The sequence below is a fragment of the Chelonus insularis genome, unplaced genomic scaffold (assembly GCF_013357705.1).
Source record: "Chelonus insularis isolate UGA/USDA-ARS -01 unplaced genomic scaffold, ASM1335770v1 contig_317_pilon, whole genome shotgun sequence".
Lineage (NCBI taxonomy): Eukaryota > Metazoa > Arthropoda > Insecta > Hymenoptera > Braconidae > Chelonus > Chelonus insularis.
In genome coordinates, this window is record NW_023276487.1 from 449,197 (window position 1) to 464,222 (window position 15,026).

The window sequence follows — 15,026 nt, forward strand, 5'->3', positions numbered from 1 at the left end:
CATTCATGAAAGTATTAATTCAAGGTATTTTGGTAGAAATTGATGAAAAAAACGATAATTAAATTTTGAAATGATATATTGGAAAGGTATGGAAGTTAATATTATTATTAAATTTAATATTTAATACGGACGAGGAGGTGGACCGCCACGCATCATTCCTGGAGGTGGTCCACGCATTCCGGGTGGTCCTATTGGCGGTCCGCCACGTCCCATTGGTGGCATTCCAGGTGGCATACCTTTAATCAAAAAGTGAATATTAATTATATTGCTCGATCATTTCGTGTGCATAACTTTGAAAAAAATTAACGCTTACCCATCATTCCGGGTGGACCCATCATACCGGGTGGTGGCCCGCCAACTGGCATTCTTGGTGGTGCACCAGGATGCATTTGTGGTGGGGCTGATACTTGTCCACGACCTCCTGGTGTCATGATTTGTTGTGAAGGACCTCCAACGCCCCGTACAGGGCCTTGTAAACCAGCAGGAACACCAGCTACATTAGCAGGCATGCCTCGACCAACAGCACGACCTACTCCGGGGCCTGGAGCTGCACCAGGAATAGGCACACGAGGTAGACCTTCTTCTGGAGGTGGTGGGCCTTCCACAGTCAAAGATACAATATTCTCTCCGCGAAGTAAAACAAAACCAAGCACACGTTTTTTCTCGCGTTCAGGTTGTTTAGTATTTTTTGGTTTAATTTTACAAAATTCTTCGCAATCAGCGAGAATTAAATTCATATGCTTGTCAAAGGCTTTGAATGTGCCAATGAATGTTCTACTGTCTTGAAGAATAATTCTTACTCTATAGTTGATGTGTTGTAACATCTTATTATTCTTTCCGATTGTCTGTGGAGAGAAAAACAAAATAATTAGAAATTTTATATTTATTATTGACATTTATAATATTATAATTGTTTATAAAATATTGAAAAAATCTATAGAACGAATTCAAAAGAATCAAAATTTCAAACAAACTCGTCTCTGATACTGATCCGAATGTTTACTCATAGAGTAGTTTTAAAAATAAATGTAAAAATGAAAATTTTATTTGTTATTAATTCATAAATATTATAATAAATTTGCAATTAGAATAGAATTGACTATAATAAATAATTGTTGGTTTTAAATTTCTCTTCAATGATGCTAAAGTTCACATGCGGAAGTTGTGTAGATAAAGCTTTGTAGTTTACTATTAAATTATTACGAAATTTATGAAAAAAACAATTTAAAAAATAGTTTAAAAGACTTACCATTTTGAAAAGGTATTGTTTAATTCACTTTGACGTAAAAAAAATAATTCTTTTTGTGTAGTTTTCAGATAAAAAAATATCGTTCAGCGTGCCGGCGTTGCTAACTACACCAAACACTCCATAACGTTTTTAGTTATGGAGGTTAGAAGGAAAAAGCAGAGAACACTAATATAAAGGTGCTCGCACATGGCAGCGACAGTCGCTAGCGACATGCGTAGTACAGTATCAGACAATTCTAATATGCAAAATTTCTGTAACTTATTATATTATAACTTACTACCAGAGTGATTTCTTCTATTATAAAGTAGTGCGACCGAAGACCGCCATTGAAAAACACCTCTAATGTTGTGATTCAAAATTGTTCCCATGTAAGGTTGAAACTTCCAATATCTTGAAAACTAAGCGAGATAACAAAGAATTGTATTGTTTTGCGGCGTCATAGAAACCGTATAGTAGTCGTGCCGAATAAAATAATATAAATAATTATAAATGGATAATTCTATTTTATTAAAATAAATCTCATTTATTTGTATAATTATTATTGATTACAAAAGTTTATTGCAAATAATTAAGATTATCGTAAAAAAACATTTTCATTGAATAAGCTATGGATATAATTATATGATTGTAACTTTTATATTGTCAGCTATTTCAGTGTCACTTCCGCTGGAAATTTCAATGATTTTATTTCTATAATCGTACGTAAAAACTACGATTTTGTTGGGTCCTCTGATGAAGTTTTCGAAGAGTTACCAATCTTCAAACTCTCCAGCAATTTCTTTAATCCATCCACATTATTTTTTTCGATTTGAACTATCAAATATTTCAGAATTTTTATTGTTTTTGAAGAAAGCGGACAACATGTGCAAAATGCTAAACTATGGTTGCAATCAGTCGATTTTTTTTTTTTCAAATTCCGTTTCAATTGATAAATAGCATTTGCTCTTTTTTTGACGGATTGGAAAGAAAAAAGTCTACGATCTATCCATTTCGCATTCCAAACAATAGGACCTTTTTTGTGCTCAAGAATAGCAATCATAACGATGCATAGCTCGTTATTATTCTTATAAGAGTATTCTGGGAGGAAGTCTTCATGAATAATTCGTGCCCAGGCATATCCATGTTCTCCATCTTTCAGGTTATTCTTTATAAATCTATCAATAGATTCACACGATGAATTGGTCTTCGGTTCTGTCACTAGAGGACGAATATTGTTCCAAGGTGCTTCTAGTAATTCACAAACATCTTTTATCATTTTGATCATACCTAACCCATAATATCCAGTATGAAAGAGGACTGAAGTACCTAAATATCGTCGATTTTCTGGTTCTGGAAAATTAGGTGCATAAGTATTCGCCATTTCATCAGCTAATACACAAAATAAAGCTCGAGTTTTTCGTGTAGATTGTCTAAGACACGAAGAACAAGTTTCCAAGGCTTCTTTAACGGGAAAAGCAAATGGTTTGTCACTACGCCACCCTGCTACTGATTCAAGAGTTTTTCGATACTCTACATCTCTGAATGTTTCCATAATGTGTTCTATATTTCTCGTAGCAAATTGACATAGTGTTAATGCTAAAAATCCTGCTAATCCAAGGAGTTCTTTTTCTGAAGAATTTGTCGTGGAGGTAGTGTTAAATTTATCTACAGCTGTTTTAATATAATCGTGGAAAACCGAGAGTCTCGGTGGCACAGGTTTTTTCTTCGAAATACCTCGAATCTCTGAAGTTACGGAGGTTGGCATAGAAGTGTTTTTTGTGTAATATATATTTCCAGTAGACCTAGGACGAAAAAGTCGATGACCTTTGACATGAGCAATAGAAACACAGTCGTGGACCGTGGCAATTACATTATCATCAGATGGAGTTCTTCCAGTAAAATAAAAATTGAAAAATCTCGTTAACATAATTTTTGCAATCTTTGAATCCCATTCATTCATAGCAAATTTATATTCTTTACTCATCTCTTTCAGCCTGGTGTCACTCCATTCTGGATTTTCTAGATGATTGGGTTCAAGTAATGAAGAAAAATCAATACATTTCAGTTGTTCGGAAAATACATCGAAATCATTATCATCATTGTCATCTTTGTTTTGTGATGTTAGTAAGTTCATCATAGACAAATCCATGATTGTCATAAAAAGGAAATATTTTATATCCACCAAATTTTTTGTCGTCTATCCGATGATACTGTAACAAATAAGTACTTTTAATTAACCTTATTTAGATCATATTTTCGCCATCTTTTTTTCGAGTTATCCATTCATCATTGAATTGTTAACAAATGTATAAATTAATTATCATTATTATTAACGGAAAAAATATTCTAATATTTTGTTAATCTTATTATCAATTGTTCAGCATATTTTTTGTATTTAGTCGTTCATTTATGATATAATTTATAAATTATAGTAAGTATACTTACTTCAGCAAATTTTCTATTAAAATAGATTTTTATGCAGCTGAGAAAGTGAATAAAATAAAAACTATATATATATATATCAGAGAATAGGGACTGGTATTTTATTCGTCTATCTTTTCTGATTTGACTCAAATCATTTGAGTACATATGTATTATATATACCTGTTAGGTACAGAGAGAAGAATGAGAGTAACAATGAGAAGACTGTACAGAAAGAAGAATGAGAGTAACAATGAGAAGACTGTACAGAAAGAAGAATGAGAGTAACAATGCGATATAAGCACTTCTGGTTCATATATAAGTGGCGCCGTTTCCAGGTTTCGGTTTTCACCTTAACGGGAGCGTGACATCCGTCCCCAATAAGATGTCAGTCAAAGGCATTTTTACAATCTTTTAAATTTAAATTTTTAAATGTATAATCTTACTGATTGTCAATCAAATTCTATGATGCCCAGATTTTTCATCTAATGATCATTTTAAAAATAAGCTTTATTCTTTTAATCTTTTAAAATTAGGTTTTTTTATTTTCAATCATTTAATATTCAATCAAATTATAAAAATTCTTCTTTTTTTAATGTTTATCATTTCGTTGAACAGTCAACTTAAGAAATTAGGACTGGTAAATTATCTTGCGTCGGTATAGTAAAAAAATAAAATTCAACTAGTGTCATTGTTTTCTGATAGATGAAAGTAATTGCTCTGTTTTCAATCAAAAATTCAAAATGCTTATACAAAGAAAAGTCTTTTTTCTGGCTCATGTGATGTCATACAATTCCTACTACATAAATAAGGATGTTTAGACTTATAATCTAATGATAATAACATTTTGATCTTAATGTCAACGTAATTCAAGTGAAAAAAATTTGAAAACTGAATTATTAAAAAGTTGAAAAACTTCAAAAATAATGTCTGTCAGTATTATTCTCTTCTTTAATAAACATAAACAATTTTTGTGCAACGAAAAAAAAAAAGTTTTATTACTTAAGTTTTTATAAAAATAAATCAGTATTTGTAATGAATACCTCAATTTACCTGAATTTAAATATAAATATAATATGAATATAAATTTATTAATAAATTTTAATATAAATCACTAGTCAGCTTTGAGTAAATAAATTGTGGCCATTAATGTTGGTAGGAAATGAGTACATCCTTCCTGTTGAATGATATTATTTTTTATGCAAAATTGTATATATGAGTTATATCTTATTTTATCTTACCATTGAAATACGATATCAACGATAATAAATACTGATTTTTTTTACTTAAGTGAGACAGAAATGAACATATTACTTGTAGACATAATCCGTGATGAAGTTTGAACTCTATTGAGTTTGATACAATCATTGGATATCCGAAAATAAAATTATAAATAAATTACCACTCTTCCTACATTCATGATAATAGATGATATTTTTGTTCGATTATATAAAAAAAATGCTCCTTCTTTATTACTGATAACTTTTTTATCAGTTCAGGATTTTCTGCTATAAAAACTGGATGACTTGGTTTCTTTCTTGTAACTTCACGTATAATCTTCATTGAAGTTACATGGCTATTTTAAATTGTCATTCATTATTATCATTAGATTATAAGTCTAAACATCCTTATTTATGTAGCAGAAATCGCATGACATTACATGAGCCAGAAAAAAGACTTTTCTTTGTATAAGCATTTTGAATTTTTGATTGAAAACAGTGCAATTACTGTCATCTATCAGAAAACAATGACACTAGTTGAATTTTATTTTTTTACTATACCGACGCAAGATAATTTACCAGTCCTAATTTCTTAAGTTGACTGTTCAACGAAATGATAAACATTAAAAAAAGAAGAATTTTTATAATTTGATTGAATATTAAATGATTGAAAATAAAAAAAACCAATTTTAAAAGATTAAAAGAATAAAGCTTATTTTTAAAATGATCATTAGATGAAAAATCTGGGCATCATAGAATTTGATTGACAATAAGTAAGATTATACATTTAAAAATTTTAATTTAAAAGATTGTAAAAATGCCTTTGACTGACATCTTATTGGGGATGGATGTCACGCTCCCTGACTCAAGTGTAAAGTTGAGTGCATAAATATACAGATGGCGCAAAATTTTTTTTGCGGCAAATTTACACGCGTAATCTTGTACTGTTTTATTAACATTTCGTTCAACAAATCTTTAACAAATTTTTCAGAAATTTATTTACTTTTACCATATATTATTTGTTGAAAGATCTATTTAATGAGATTTTAATTAAAATTTTACTGTGAATCGTTTAATCGTAATTTTTAAAGTTTTTTGAGAAAACATTTTACCATCTAATTTAGAAAAGAATTAAAATTTTATAATGTATTGAATGATATAATAAAAAATATTTGACACTTAATTCAACCCATTTAAATATAGCTTCTCATTTACGTCTATAAAAAAGTAATAAACGAACGACCTTCAAATTCAATTTTCATCATTCATAAAGTAAATGTAATACTAACGGTCTATAAAAATTCTTAGCATGTAATTTTATGGTCCATTAGTTTCTTATAATTAAATCAGTCTGTAGATAAGAATTTCGCAAAAGAAAAATATACTTCAAATAACATTTTCTTAAAATTTATTACAAGACATACAAACGTGATATAAATTCATAATAAATATTATTAATAACAAGTTGCGTATATTTCTACATCATTTTCAATATTATTCAAGGCCTATGAGTTTCCCGCCAATTTGATTGAGCGCCGCTGTTATTCCTCGAGATGTTTTTTTTGCAGCATTCACCGGAATCTGAACATGTAATAGATGTTGTTAGTATGATTAATATTATTTTATACTGAATAGAAAAAAGGGTATTATTATTCATCTTGACTTACATCAACAACAGCATTGAGAAAATTACTGAAGCCCTCAAATCCGTTAACTATTGCTCGTCCAACGCCTATGAATTTGTCACCGGAATTTCCATATTTATCTTCTTCTTTTATTTTATCGACCAATGGAACTGGGGCTAAAAAATTCTCAAGTAATCCTTGGATTGGTTTTGGTTTTTTAATTTCAAACAATGATTGGCCAGATTCTGACTCCAAGCGAGCAATCTCTCGTGCTTTTGGAGGTAAAAAAGAATCCAAAGGGTCAACTTTTATTCGTGTACTTGTTGAACTTTCAACTATACTTCTTTTTCCTGCTTTTTGCGCTATTTTTTTTGCATCTCTTGCTGCTAATATAGCTACTAGCTTGTTTGCCGCATCACTAGTAAATTCCTTGAACAAATATGTTTATGTTTAATTATTCACATTGACTGTCAAATCATTAATCAATGCAATTACTTATATTATTCTTGGAAATATCTAATGAGCCAAAATATACAGAAGCTGTTTGACGTCAAGGATTTTTATTTCTCAGAAAAATGTAAAAATAAAATTTACACGGAGACACAACGACTTTCGAAAATATCGTGTGTTACAAAGGTTTAAATTAACACATTGCTTGTGACGTGCTTAGTTTATGCAGTGATATTTAATCGATTCCGATTGTCTAATAAATCTACCAGTAGTAGGACATTAAAAAATATAATCAACGTAATAAAATAAACTTTAGAAGTTATTATAAAATTTAATAACAATAGAGATAGTATTATTTTATAAATTTTTTGAGAAATAATTGAAAAGGATGTCAATGGTTAATAAATATCCGAATATATAATATTAAATTTTCATTAAGTATTGTAGTGGTTTATATATTAATATTTTATCCATTTTAATTTTTAAAATGAAAAAAAAAAACATCAACCAATCGTTAATTAACAAAAAAAAATTAAAATAAGTTTTTTAGGAATTGCAAAATAATTTTTTACCAGCTATAGTATTATTATGATAAATTGTTATTAATTCTGACGTTAGTTAAATTAGCAGTCAATGAACTTTAATCTCTATATCAATTATCTCAATGACACTCCTTGATCTTTATTCTACTAATTATTAATCAATGAATATTTACACTATCAAGATACCAAATAATTAGAGAAATATTTTAAAATTCTATTCTTTTATAAAATACTTTTATAAATGCTATTCTAATTATCAATTAATCACTATTGGAGGATAAAATGTGAAACAATTGAACAATTCAAATTTTTAAGGTAATTACTTTAAATTTTAGTTTTATTTGTATTTTTTTAAATTTAAATTTGATTACTTAATGAATTATAATTGTAATTGAATGTTAATTACAAAGAATTTTGAGTAAAAATTATTTTAAAACTTTTAAAATGGATGTACTGTGGATAAAAAAGTGCAATTGAGATTGTTGATATAACGATAAAAATTCTAATTAATTCATTTAAGAATTAAAGAATATTCTAGTAATTAATCATATAAACACAACTAGTTTTCAATTAGAACATGTCCTTCCTCTGGTACATTTACCTTTCATGATGAAATGAAAATAAAAAAAAATTACCTCCGCGCGTTCCGCAATCTCATTTCTAGCCATCAACAAAAAATTTACTAAGCGTCCTCTGCCAAATCTTATTGAATCCATAATTTGGCCTAACAAATCCTACAATCGAGGATAATTTAGGAGTCTATATTTTTTCATTTTTAAATTGCATTTAGTGTTAATTAAAATTTTTCAACAACAATATTCAAAATTATTACAAAAATAGTTAAAAGGATGTACAGGGATAAAATTTCTTTCATGTTACTTATAATGAATAAATATTTGCTTGAACAATCGCAGAGAATCTTTATTCGCTTCATTTGAATTTCACTGAAAAGAAAGTTTCAAAGCTTTCACAAAAAAATATTCAAAAAATGTCTGAATCTATTAAATTAATAATAAAACAGAAAAAATTATTTTTGATCATTTAAATAATTGTTGTAATTTAAAATAATCATTTTATTCCATGTAAAGAAATGAAATATTTTTATTACCATTCCTCGTTCCCATTTGGTTGGTATGTTTACTTTGGTGTTATTCAACTTCTCTTGTGACGAATCCAATGTTGTCTTTGTAAGGTCTTGAGTAGGTTTAGCCAACACGTGATTGTCTAACCCCAGAAAAACAATAACAATAAAAACGACAAAATATTTGTCATTCATTGCATAGACTCAACAATATATCTACATAAAATATAAGAAATATTTAAACTCTTTCCTGCATGCCAAATACTAAATTAATGTCCGAATAATCGTTCTCACATGAAATATAGTGTAGGTTAAAAATATGTTACACTCTATAACGACTTAACTTAACACTTCACAGTCACTGACTGATTCTTTTTAAACGTTATTCACCGATCGCTGAAAGATTGCAACATCTCCATAGCTTTTACTTTCTCTTTTCATTTCTTGTACAAGTTCAAATGATATCATCCATTGAAGTCTTCATTATTATCGTTACTTAAACCCATTCCGTGTCTCATCATATTTAGCTGGTTAACTTTTTTTTGTATTTACAATATCCTTGGGCTTTTTATCCTTTTTTGTTATTATAACTTTCGCTTCCTTCTTCACATGCAATTTGGTTTCAACACATACTTTAACAACCACCATTATAACAAACTCGTTATTAGCACAAAAGAAAAATTATAAATAATTATCAAAATTGTTTGTATATATAGATATATATTTAAATAATCTTTTTACATTGTCAGTACAAAATTAGTTATGTTATTTATTGAATATTATATGCTATCAAATGAATAATAGTCCTGTCGTTTACCTTTTTCACAACTCATCTAATGCAAGACCTGAATGAAACAATGAAATTGTACGGGAATTATATGTGATGCTTGATATCAGTAGTGTATAAGTACTTAACAAATTATTTTTATAAAAAAATGCAGTTTACTGAGCATTATTAATTATTTTCATTACTTAATTGTATGATTAATGATAAAAGTGATTTAGTTGGAACTAATCAATCAATCAATCATATTGCCTTTACATATAATCATTTCTTAAGACCAATAAAAAAATAATTCATTTAAATTTAAAAAAGTTAATTTCATGGGCATAAAACTTATTTATTATTAATTAATTCTTGAGTAATTTTTTAAATATTTCTTGGCATGAGTATAGCTGATACAGTTATTATTCCAGTGTACCTAAAGTATTTTTGAGCATTTGATATTCTAAACTTTTTTCAAAATATAATGTATTACTTTGAATAAAAAATAAAATCTAATAATTTCAATCAAAATGTCTTCCTAAATAGTTAATATACTTTTCTATCATTGAAGTTGATTTATTATTGAAAATAAAAAAGTTCTGACTGGCAAGTTAATTCCTTTTGGAGAATTTTGCACTAGTAAAAGTACTGAAATATTCTCAATAAAGAATTTTTCAATTTAAAACTATTTTACAACTAGTCAAGTAAATATTAGTTGAATTCTGTTTGTGTTACCTTTGAATATTGAAAATAATAGATTTAAAATAATTATGGATTTGACTTAATAAAAAATCTGGTAAAAAATAGTGCATTAAAGAAGTAAGTCCTTGGAGGCATCCGATGACGTAAAAATTTAATGATCGAGAGTATTCGTAGAATTAATCAACCTGCTTTGTTGTTCAGCAACTGGTTTACTGCAGTCAATACGGATATTGGAATCTAGACGCATGATATAAATGTTAAAAAGTGAACAAAGAAAAAAACAATTGTGACATTGAATAAATCAACTTACATTAAAGATGTCATCAAAAAGTGTACCAGGTTTAGGTTTTCCTATGGTTGGTCCTGATCCATATACATTAGGTGTTAATCCAGCGACATTGGGAACAACTGGTGCTGGTCCAGGATGAATAACAGTGTTTTTGTGTCCACTATTCGCAGTATCAAGTCCACCTAGCTTGACATTATCAACAACTTTTTCTGGATTGAATGCAAACGGTGGAACAATTCTGTCATCTTCAGCAAAATTTACAGGTACTTGAGAAAAAGGAAGTTGTTGTTGAATGACTACTTTTCGTAAATTATTACAAAGTCTTTTTCTTCGACAACGACGGTTTGCATAAGTATAAGTAGACACGTCAGAAGCAACTAAAAAAAATGAATTAAAAAAAATGATGACTATTCATTTAAACAATTAGATGTTTTAATCTCATTGGAAATAATAATACTTGGTGTCGATAGTGCTGGATCGATAACATTAATATTAGCATCATTAACATCAATCTCTCGTCGTTTAAACTCAGCATTATTATTAACATTCACATCATTTTTGGCCTTAGAATTTTTGATTAAATCTTCAGGCTAGAATTTAGATAATAATATTTTTATTCAACATATTTGTACCAACAAATATAATAATGACTAATGGTGACTAGAATCTATTCTCATTATTTATTTCACATTACATTATCTTTTTTAAGGACGTTCTGAACATTACTCCTATTAACTGGTGATCCTCCGAAAGATATTTTTGTTGTTCCTGTAACACTATTTCCAGCATATAATTGACCACCACTTTTAGAAGGATCTGTTCCATCAAGATTTCCGCCAAGTCCTGCTCCAACTTCTGGACCTCCATTACCCAATCCTGCTCTAGCCCCAAGAAGGCCACCTAAAAAATCAAAACAATGTATTAAATTATTTTAATTAATAAATAATTGAATTTTAACGAAAATAAAATTATTGGCATCTTAAAAATTCAAATAGATGAATCAGAATTTAAAGAAGTGAATAAAAAATAGTCCATTATGATAATAAACCGAGTTAGAATTGAATAGAACGTTCATACCTGGTCTTAGTAAACCAATAATTGTGCAAATTTATTTTACTCTGTTTAAAAAACATTAAAATACAAACTTACCAGTACTTCTTTGGCCATTTAAAAAGCCACCAAGATCAGCTGATGCATGAGCACCTGATGGAGTTCCAGCACCAGCATAAAGTCCTCCTGATGTACCAGGAGCTCCTAGAAGACCTCCTAAACCAGCTTCGGCATGATATCCAGCAAAATTTACTCGTACACCACCATTTTTAAACTCCAAAAAAGGCAACTAAACATTGACAAAAGCGAAATAAAGACTTTAATATAATAATCTTTCCTTTTTCTTTATATATAACGTTCCAGTACGAAATGAATTTTTAAAAAAATTATGAAACCAAACGTGATGAAAACAAGAATAAATTAATTTGCAGTGAAAGTCTTGAAGTACCCAAGTACATTAACTTACACCAAATAAAGAATCTGGTTTTTCTTCTTTCTTTGAAGTACTATCAGACATTGCCGGATATGATTCAACTTTCGATACAGTTATAAAAGCCACTAATGTCACAATAAAAATGTTACTCTTGAGCATTTTCACAGCTTTTGAAAAGAGAATGACTCGGCGTTGTTGCAGGCTCAAGTCAGCGATGGAAGTAAGATATTATGGTCGGCACAAGTATTAATGTTTTTCGCACTGCGACTCATCGCAAAGAGAAGGGATTTCAGATTCTTCGAGTGGGGTGAACTATCTTATAAAAAGTTATTGTGTTGTTTGTGGTGAACTATTGAGTTGATACTAAAGCAAATGAATGGATGTTTTTTAATTTTAATTATTGAATAGTCTAGAGTTCAGTTTACTATCATTAGATTTAAAAGAAACCTCAAGAAATAAAATAATTCCGCTTCAGTACTCGTTACTTATAATAATTTTTTTCGATTGGTCTTTTTTTTATACTTTAGAGGTAAAATTTTTGTAATTTTTTGTACGGTTGATGGTTATTGCTCAATTTACTGATCAATTATAATGTTGAAATTGGAAATAAAAATATTTAATCTTTTTTAGACGATATACCAATATTCAGCTTAATACTATGGGTCATTGACGTACAATCATTAGCAAGGGAAATGAAAACATATAAATAGTACGTGAATATTATACAGAGTGCACGTGTATGATTATGATGAATTAGCTGGTCAGTGAATTGATAAATATTATTTTTAAGTTTTTATTTAACATATTTATATTTCTTGGTGGTCTATTGTTTACTTTTCTGTTCAATTGTTCTTGAATTCAAGTGAACTTTACTATGGAAATACTTTTTAAAACAACGTTTGGAAATTACATATTTTTTTAAATATTTTATCAACAATCAAAATATGATGTGTCATTAAATCATTTATATTATTAATTAGAAACATTCTCGAAGCTTACTAGAGGCTATTAACATTGATTATAAAAATAATTATTTATAAACTAGTATAAACAATTGTGTTAATTTATGTTAAAATGAAATATAAGTTTATTTTGATTTAGCACTAGCATAAAAGAATGTTTCTAATTAGACATAAAATTTGCAATTAAAAAACTGAAGATTGAAAGCTACCTTAACATGCATGCTTATATTTAGAATTTTTATGGCTCTTGAGAATTAATCATAAAATTTTGGAGCAATTTTATTTTGAATGCGGTCTGACTGCGTAAAAGGTCTCCCAGGAGGTGGAACATCATCAACAATTTCAGTGACTTGATAAACATTACCATCACTTCCAAGTACGTCTTGAGGTCCTAAAATTTAATATAAAATTATTTATTTATTTTATAAACTATATAAATTATAAATTTATAAATAGACAATATAAGTTAAATAATGTGTAGGGATATTTATCTTACTTTGATGCATGGATAAAAGACCATGGCCATGGTTATGCTGTCCATGACCGTGAAAATGATTCCCATGACTTGCTAATATTCCATGGCTTCCATGATGTAAACCCTTTTTCATTTTACGTTTCTTCTTTTTTATGCCATGTAATGGGTAACCTGAATCACGGTGTTCTCCAAAAAATAAATTTGACCACATTGAAGCCCAAGTCCAATTGTTCTGATGAATATGTCTTTTGCGGTTCGTAACATTCTCTTGATATTGATGATTTTGGTAAATTAATTTGTTTTGAATATTATTTGAATTTTGAGGCATACGGTCTTTAATTAGAGTACTGATGGCTTGAAGAGTTTGTACTGGTATCTGTAGAATGATAATCAGAATTTTAATAAATTATATTAGTTTCAGAAAAAATACTTGAATCTTTCATGTTTATTTTAATAAAAGATTTAATTTAGAAGAATATTAAACACTAACGTTAAAAACTTTATTGATTGTATCTCCATTTTCAGGGGACCAAGATTGTGCAGCAGCTGAAGTACCTTGAATTACTGCTATTGGGATCTAGATCAATAAAAATTAAATTACAAACATGTACATAATTAATATGAAACAATGAAATGTTATAACTTAATTATAAATGTACCTGAAAAATATTATCTATTGTGTTGGAATTTCCTGGAGATCCTGGGCGAGTTCGTGGTGAAGCACGTCTCTCTTTACCATAATCAAACACAACATTCTGTCCCTTTGACCAATTAACAATTATTATAAACAACAATATTTTGAACAAGATGATCATAGCCAGTTTGAAAAACTTTTCTAGTCAACTTAACACAGATATGTTCCTCGAAACACGATAGTACAATTTTTAGTGGGAATTGGACACTTGGCTTCTATATATAAGGGATTCATTGGTCAAAATAGCCTACGCAAAATTTACAAACCAATAGTTTAATCTCGCTTTCTCTTCATATATTGAATATAGTTTTTCAGTGATGATCGTATGGAGTGTGTAGGCGATTTGAATTCTATGTAGGTTATTATATTGCGTAAAAATCAGCATTTATACGGAAATCATTGAACTCTGGTGTTATTATAGAATACGTGTCATCTTATAGAATTTTTCAAACACAATTACATTTCCCGCTGTAGTAATAAAAGAGAATCATCAAACAGACTTTTTGTACATCTAACACTTTCTAGATAGCAAATATGAATAAATAAAAATTTTCTAAGAAGTCTTGATTTCTCAGATGTGAATAAATATCTAATTAATAAACCTAATATTTAGTTGGAAAATATTTAAATGATGCTTGTAAATACTATTTTTTTTCTAACAATAAAAATACTAACACAAGACATAATTTAGAATATGTAAAACTTGGATGCAATTTCATAAGGTGTAAGTTTTTTTTCAGATCACATGAAAGTTGGCAAAAAAACTACCTCTGATGAAATTAATTCATAAAAAAATTAATCTTGTTATAGCTGACAAGTATTCAACGTAATATTCTTAATAATCAATGTAAATTTTGACCTTTTTTTGTTGATAAAAAATAATTTGAAATACAAATATTCATGAAAAGAATTTAACTTAAGTCAGTTGTCATGATATTTAACACCACTAGCGTACAATTTACAGATTATAATACATTAAAATATTAAATAATTTCTAATAATAAAATTCAATTTTTTCAGTTCTAACAATCTATTCTTATTGAAATGAACTCTACTATTTACTCAAAATCAACAAATCTAAGCCTATT

At 28.5% G+C, this 15,026-nt stretch overlaps 5 protein-coding genes across 6 annotated transcripts; all 5 read right to left on the reverse strand.

Moving 5' to 3' along the window:
- Positions 1-58: 58 nt before the first annotated feature.
- Positions 59-1,478, reverse strand: SmB (small ribonucleoprotein particle protein SmB). The gene is made up of 3 exons (XM_035081058.1): positions 1,250-1,478; positions 314-845; positions 59-236 (listed from the first exon to the last, which is right to left on the reverse strand). Exons 1-3 carry the CDS (start codon positions 1,250-1,252, stop codon positions 121-123), a joined length of 651 nt encoding a protein of 216 aa, XP_034936949.1. The 5' UTR covers positions 1,253-1,478; the 3' UTR covers positions 59-120.
- Positions 1,479-1,784: 306 nt separating this feature from the next.
- LOC118065633 (uncharacterized) lies at positions 1,785-3,930 on the reverse strand. Its single transcript, XM_035081055.1, has 2 exons — positions 3,674-3,930; positions 1,785-3,438 (listed from the first exon to the last, which is right to left on the reverse strand). Exon 2 carries the CDS (start codon positions 3,384-3,386, stop codon positions 1,959-1,961), a length of 1,428 nt encoding a protein of 475 aa, XP_034936946.1. The 5' UTR covers positions 3,387-3,438; positions 3,674-3,930; the 3' UTR covers positions 1,785-1,958.
- Positions 3,931-6,260: 2,330 nt separating this feature from the next.
- Positions 6,261-9,048, reverse strand: LOC118065563 (uncharacterized). 2 transcript variants are annotated; one of them, XM_035080929.1, is made up of 5 exons: positions 8,862-9,048; positions 8,595-8,783; positions 8,122-8,220; positions 6,537-6,923; positions 6,261-6,450 (listed from the first exon to the last, which is right to left on the reverse strand). In XM_035080929.1, the coding sequence occupies exons 2-5, from the start codon at positions 8,760-8,762 to the stop codon at positions 6,364-6,366; spliced, it is 741 nt and encodes a 246-aa protein (XP_034936820.1). In that variant the 5' UTR covers positions 8,763-8,783; positions 8,862-9,048; the 3' UTR covers positions 6,261-6,363. The 2 variants fall into 2 exon arrangements, with proteins under 2 accessions (XP_034936820.1, XP_034936821.1); XM_035080930.1 differs by lacking the exon at positions 8,122-8,220 and having other exon boundaries at positions 8,595-8,994.
- A 219-nt stretch (positions 9,049-9,267) lies between these two features.
- On the reverse strand, positions 9,268-12,061 carry LOC118065581 (uncharacterized). Its single transcript, XM_035080952.1, has 6 exons — positions 11,841-12,061; positions 11,474-11,663; positions 11,019-11,224; positions 10,782-10,914; positions 10,346-10,701; positions 9,268-10,272 (listed from the first exon to the last, which is right to left on the reverse strand). The coding sequence occupies exons 1-6, from the start codon at positions 11,964-11,966 to the stop codon at positions 10,216-10,218; spliced, it is 1,068 nt and encodes a 355-aa protein (XP_034936843.1). The 5' UTR covers positions 11,967-12,061; the 3' UTR covers positions 9,268-10,215.
- Positions 12,062-12,981: 920 nt separating this feature from the next.
- LOC118065582 (uncharacterized) lies at positions 12,982-14,477 on the reverse strand. Its single transcript, XM_035080953.1, has 4 exons — positions 13,904-14,477; positions 13,735-13,821; positions 13,266-13,620; positions 12,982-13,160 (listed from the first exon to the last, which is right to left on the reverse strand). The coding sequence occupies exons 1-4, from the start codon at positions 14,057-14,059 to the stop codon at positions 13,024-13,026; spliced, it is 735 nt and encodes a 244-aa protein (XP_034936844.1). The 5' UTR covers positions 14,060-14,477; the 3' UTR covers positions 12,982-13,023.
- Positions 14,478-15,026: the final 549 nt, after the last annotated feature.

What these genes read in the sequence shown, in the direction of transcription:
- LOC118065563 (XM_035080929.1), bottom strand. Translation starts at nt 8,762, where the DNA reads ATGAATGACAAATATTTTGTCGTTTTTATTGTTATTGTTTTTCTGGGG. An exon ending in CCAAATGGGAACGAGGAATG is followed by an intron (nt 8,221 to 8,594) that starts GTAATAAAAATA and finishes CCTCGATTGTAG; the next exon opens with GATTTGTTAGGCCAAATTAT. An exon ending in AGATTGCGGAACGCGCGGAG is followed by an intron (nt 6,924 to 8,121) that starts GTAATTTTTTTT and finishes TATTTGTTCAAG; the next exon opens with GAATTTACTAGTGATGCGGC.
- SmB (XM_035081058.1), bottom strand. An exon ending in GGGTCCACCCGGAATGATGG is followed by an intron (nt 237 to 313) that starts GTAAGCGTTAAT and finishes TTTTGATTAAAG; the next exon opens with GTATGCCACCTGGAATGCCA.
- LOC118065633 (XM_035081055.1), bottom strand. Translation starts at nt 3,386, where the DNA reads ATGACAATCATGGATTTGTCTATGATGAACTTACTAACATCACAAAAC.
- LOC118065581 (XM_035080952.1), bottom strand. Translation starts at nt 11,966, where the DNA reads ATGCTCAAGAGTAACATTTTTATTGTGACATTAGTGGCTTTTATAACT. An exon ending in AACCAGATTCTTTATTTGGT is followed by an intron (nt 11,664 to 11,840) that starts GTAAGTTAATGT and finishes GTCAATGTTTAG; the next exon opens with TTGCCTTTTTTGGAGTTTAA. An exon ending in ACGTCCTTAAAAAAGATAAT is followed by an intron (nt 10,915 to 11,018) that starts GTAATGTGAAAT and finishes TCTAAATTCTAG; the next exon opens with CCTGAAGATTTAATCAAAAA.
- LOC118065582 (XM_035080953.1), bottom strand. Translation starts at nt 14,059, where the DNA reads ATGATCATCTTGTTCAAAATATTGTTGTTTATAATAATTGTTAATTGG. An exon ending in CAATAGATAATATTTTTCAG is followed by an intron (nt 13,822 to 13,903) that starts GTACATTTATAA and finishes TTATTGATCTAG; the next exon opens with ATCCCAATAGCAGTAATTCA. An exon ending in TCTTTTATCCATGCATCAAA is followed by an intron (nt 13,161 to 13,265) that starts GTAAGATAAATA and finishes ATTAAATTTTAG; the next exon opens with GACCTCAAGACGTACTTGGA.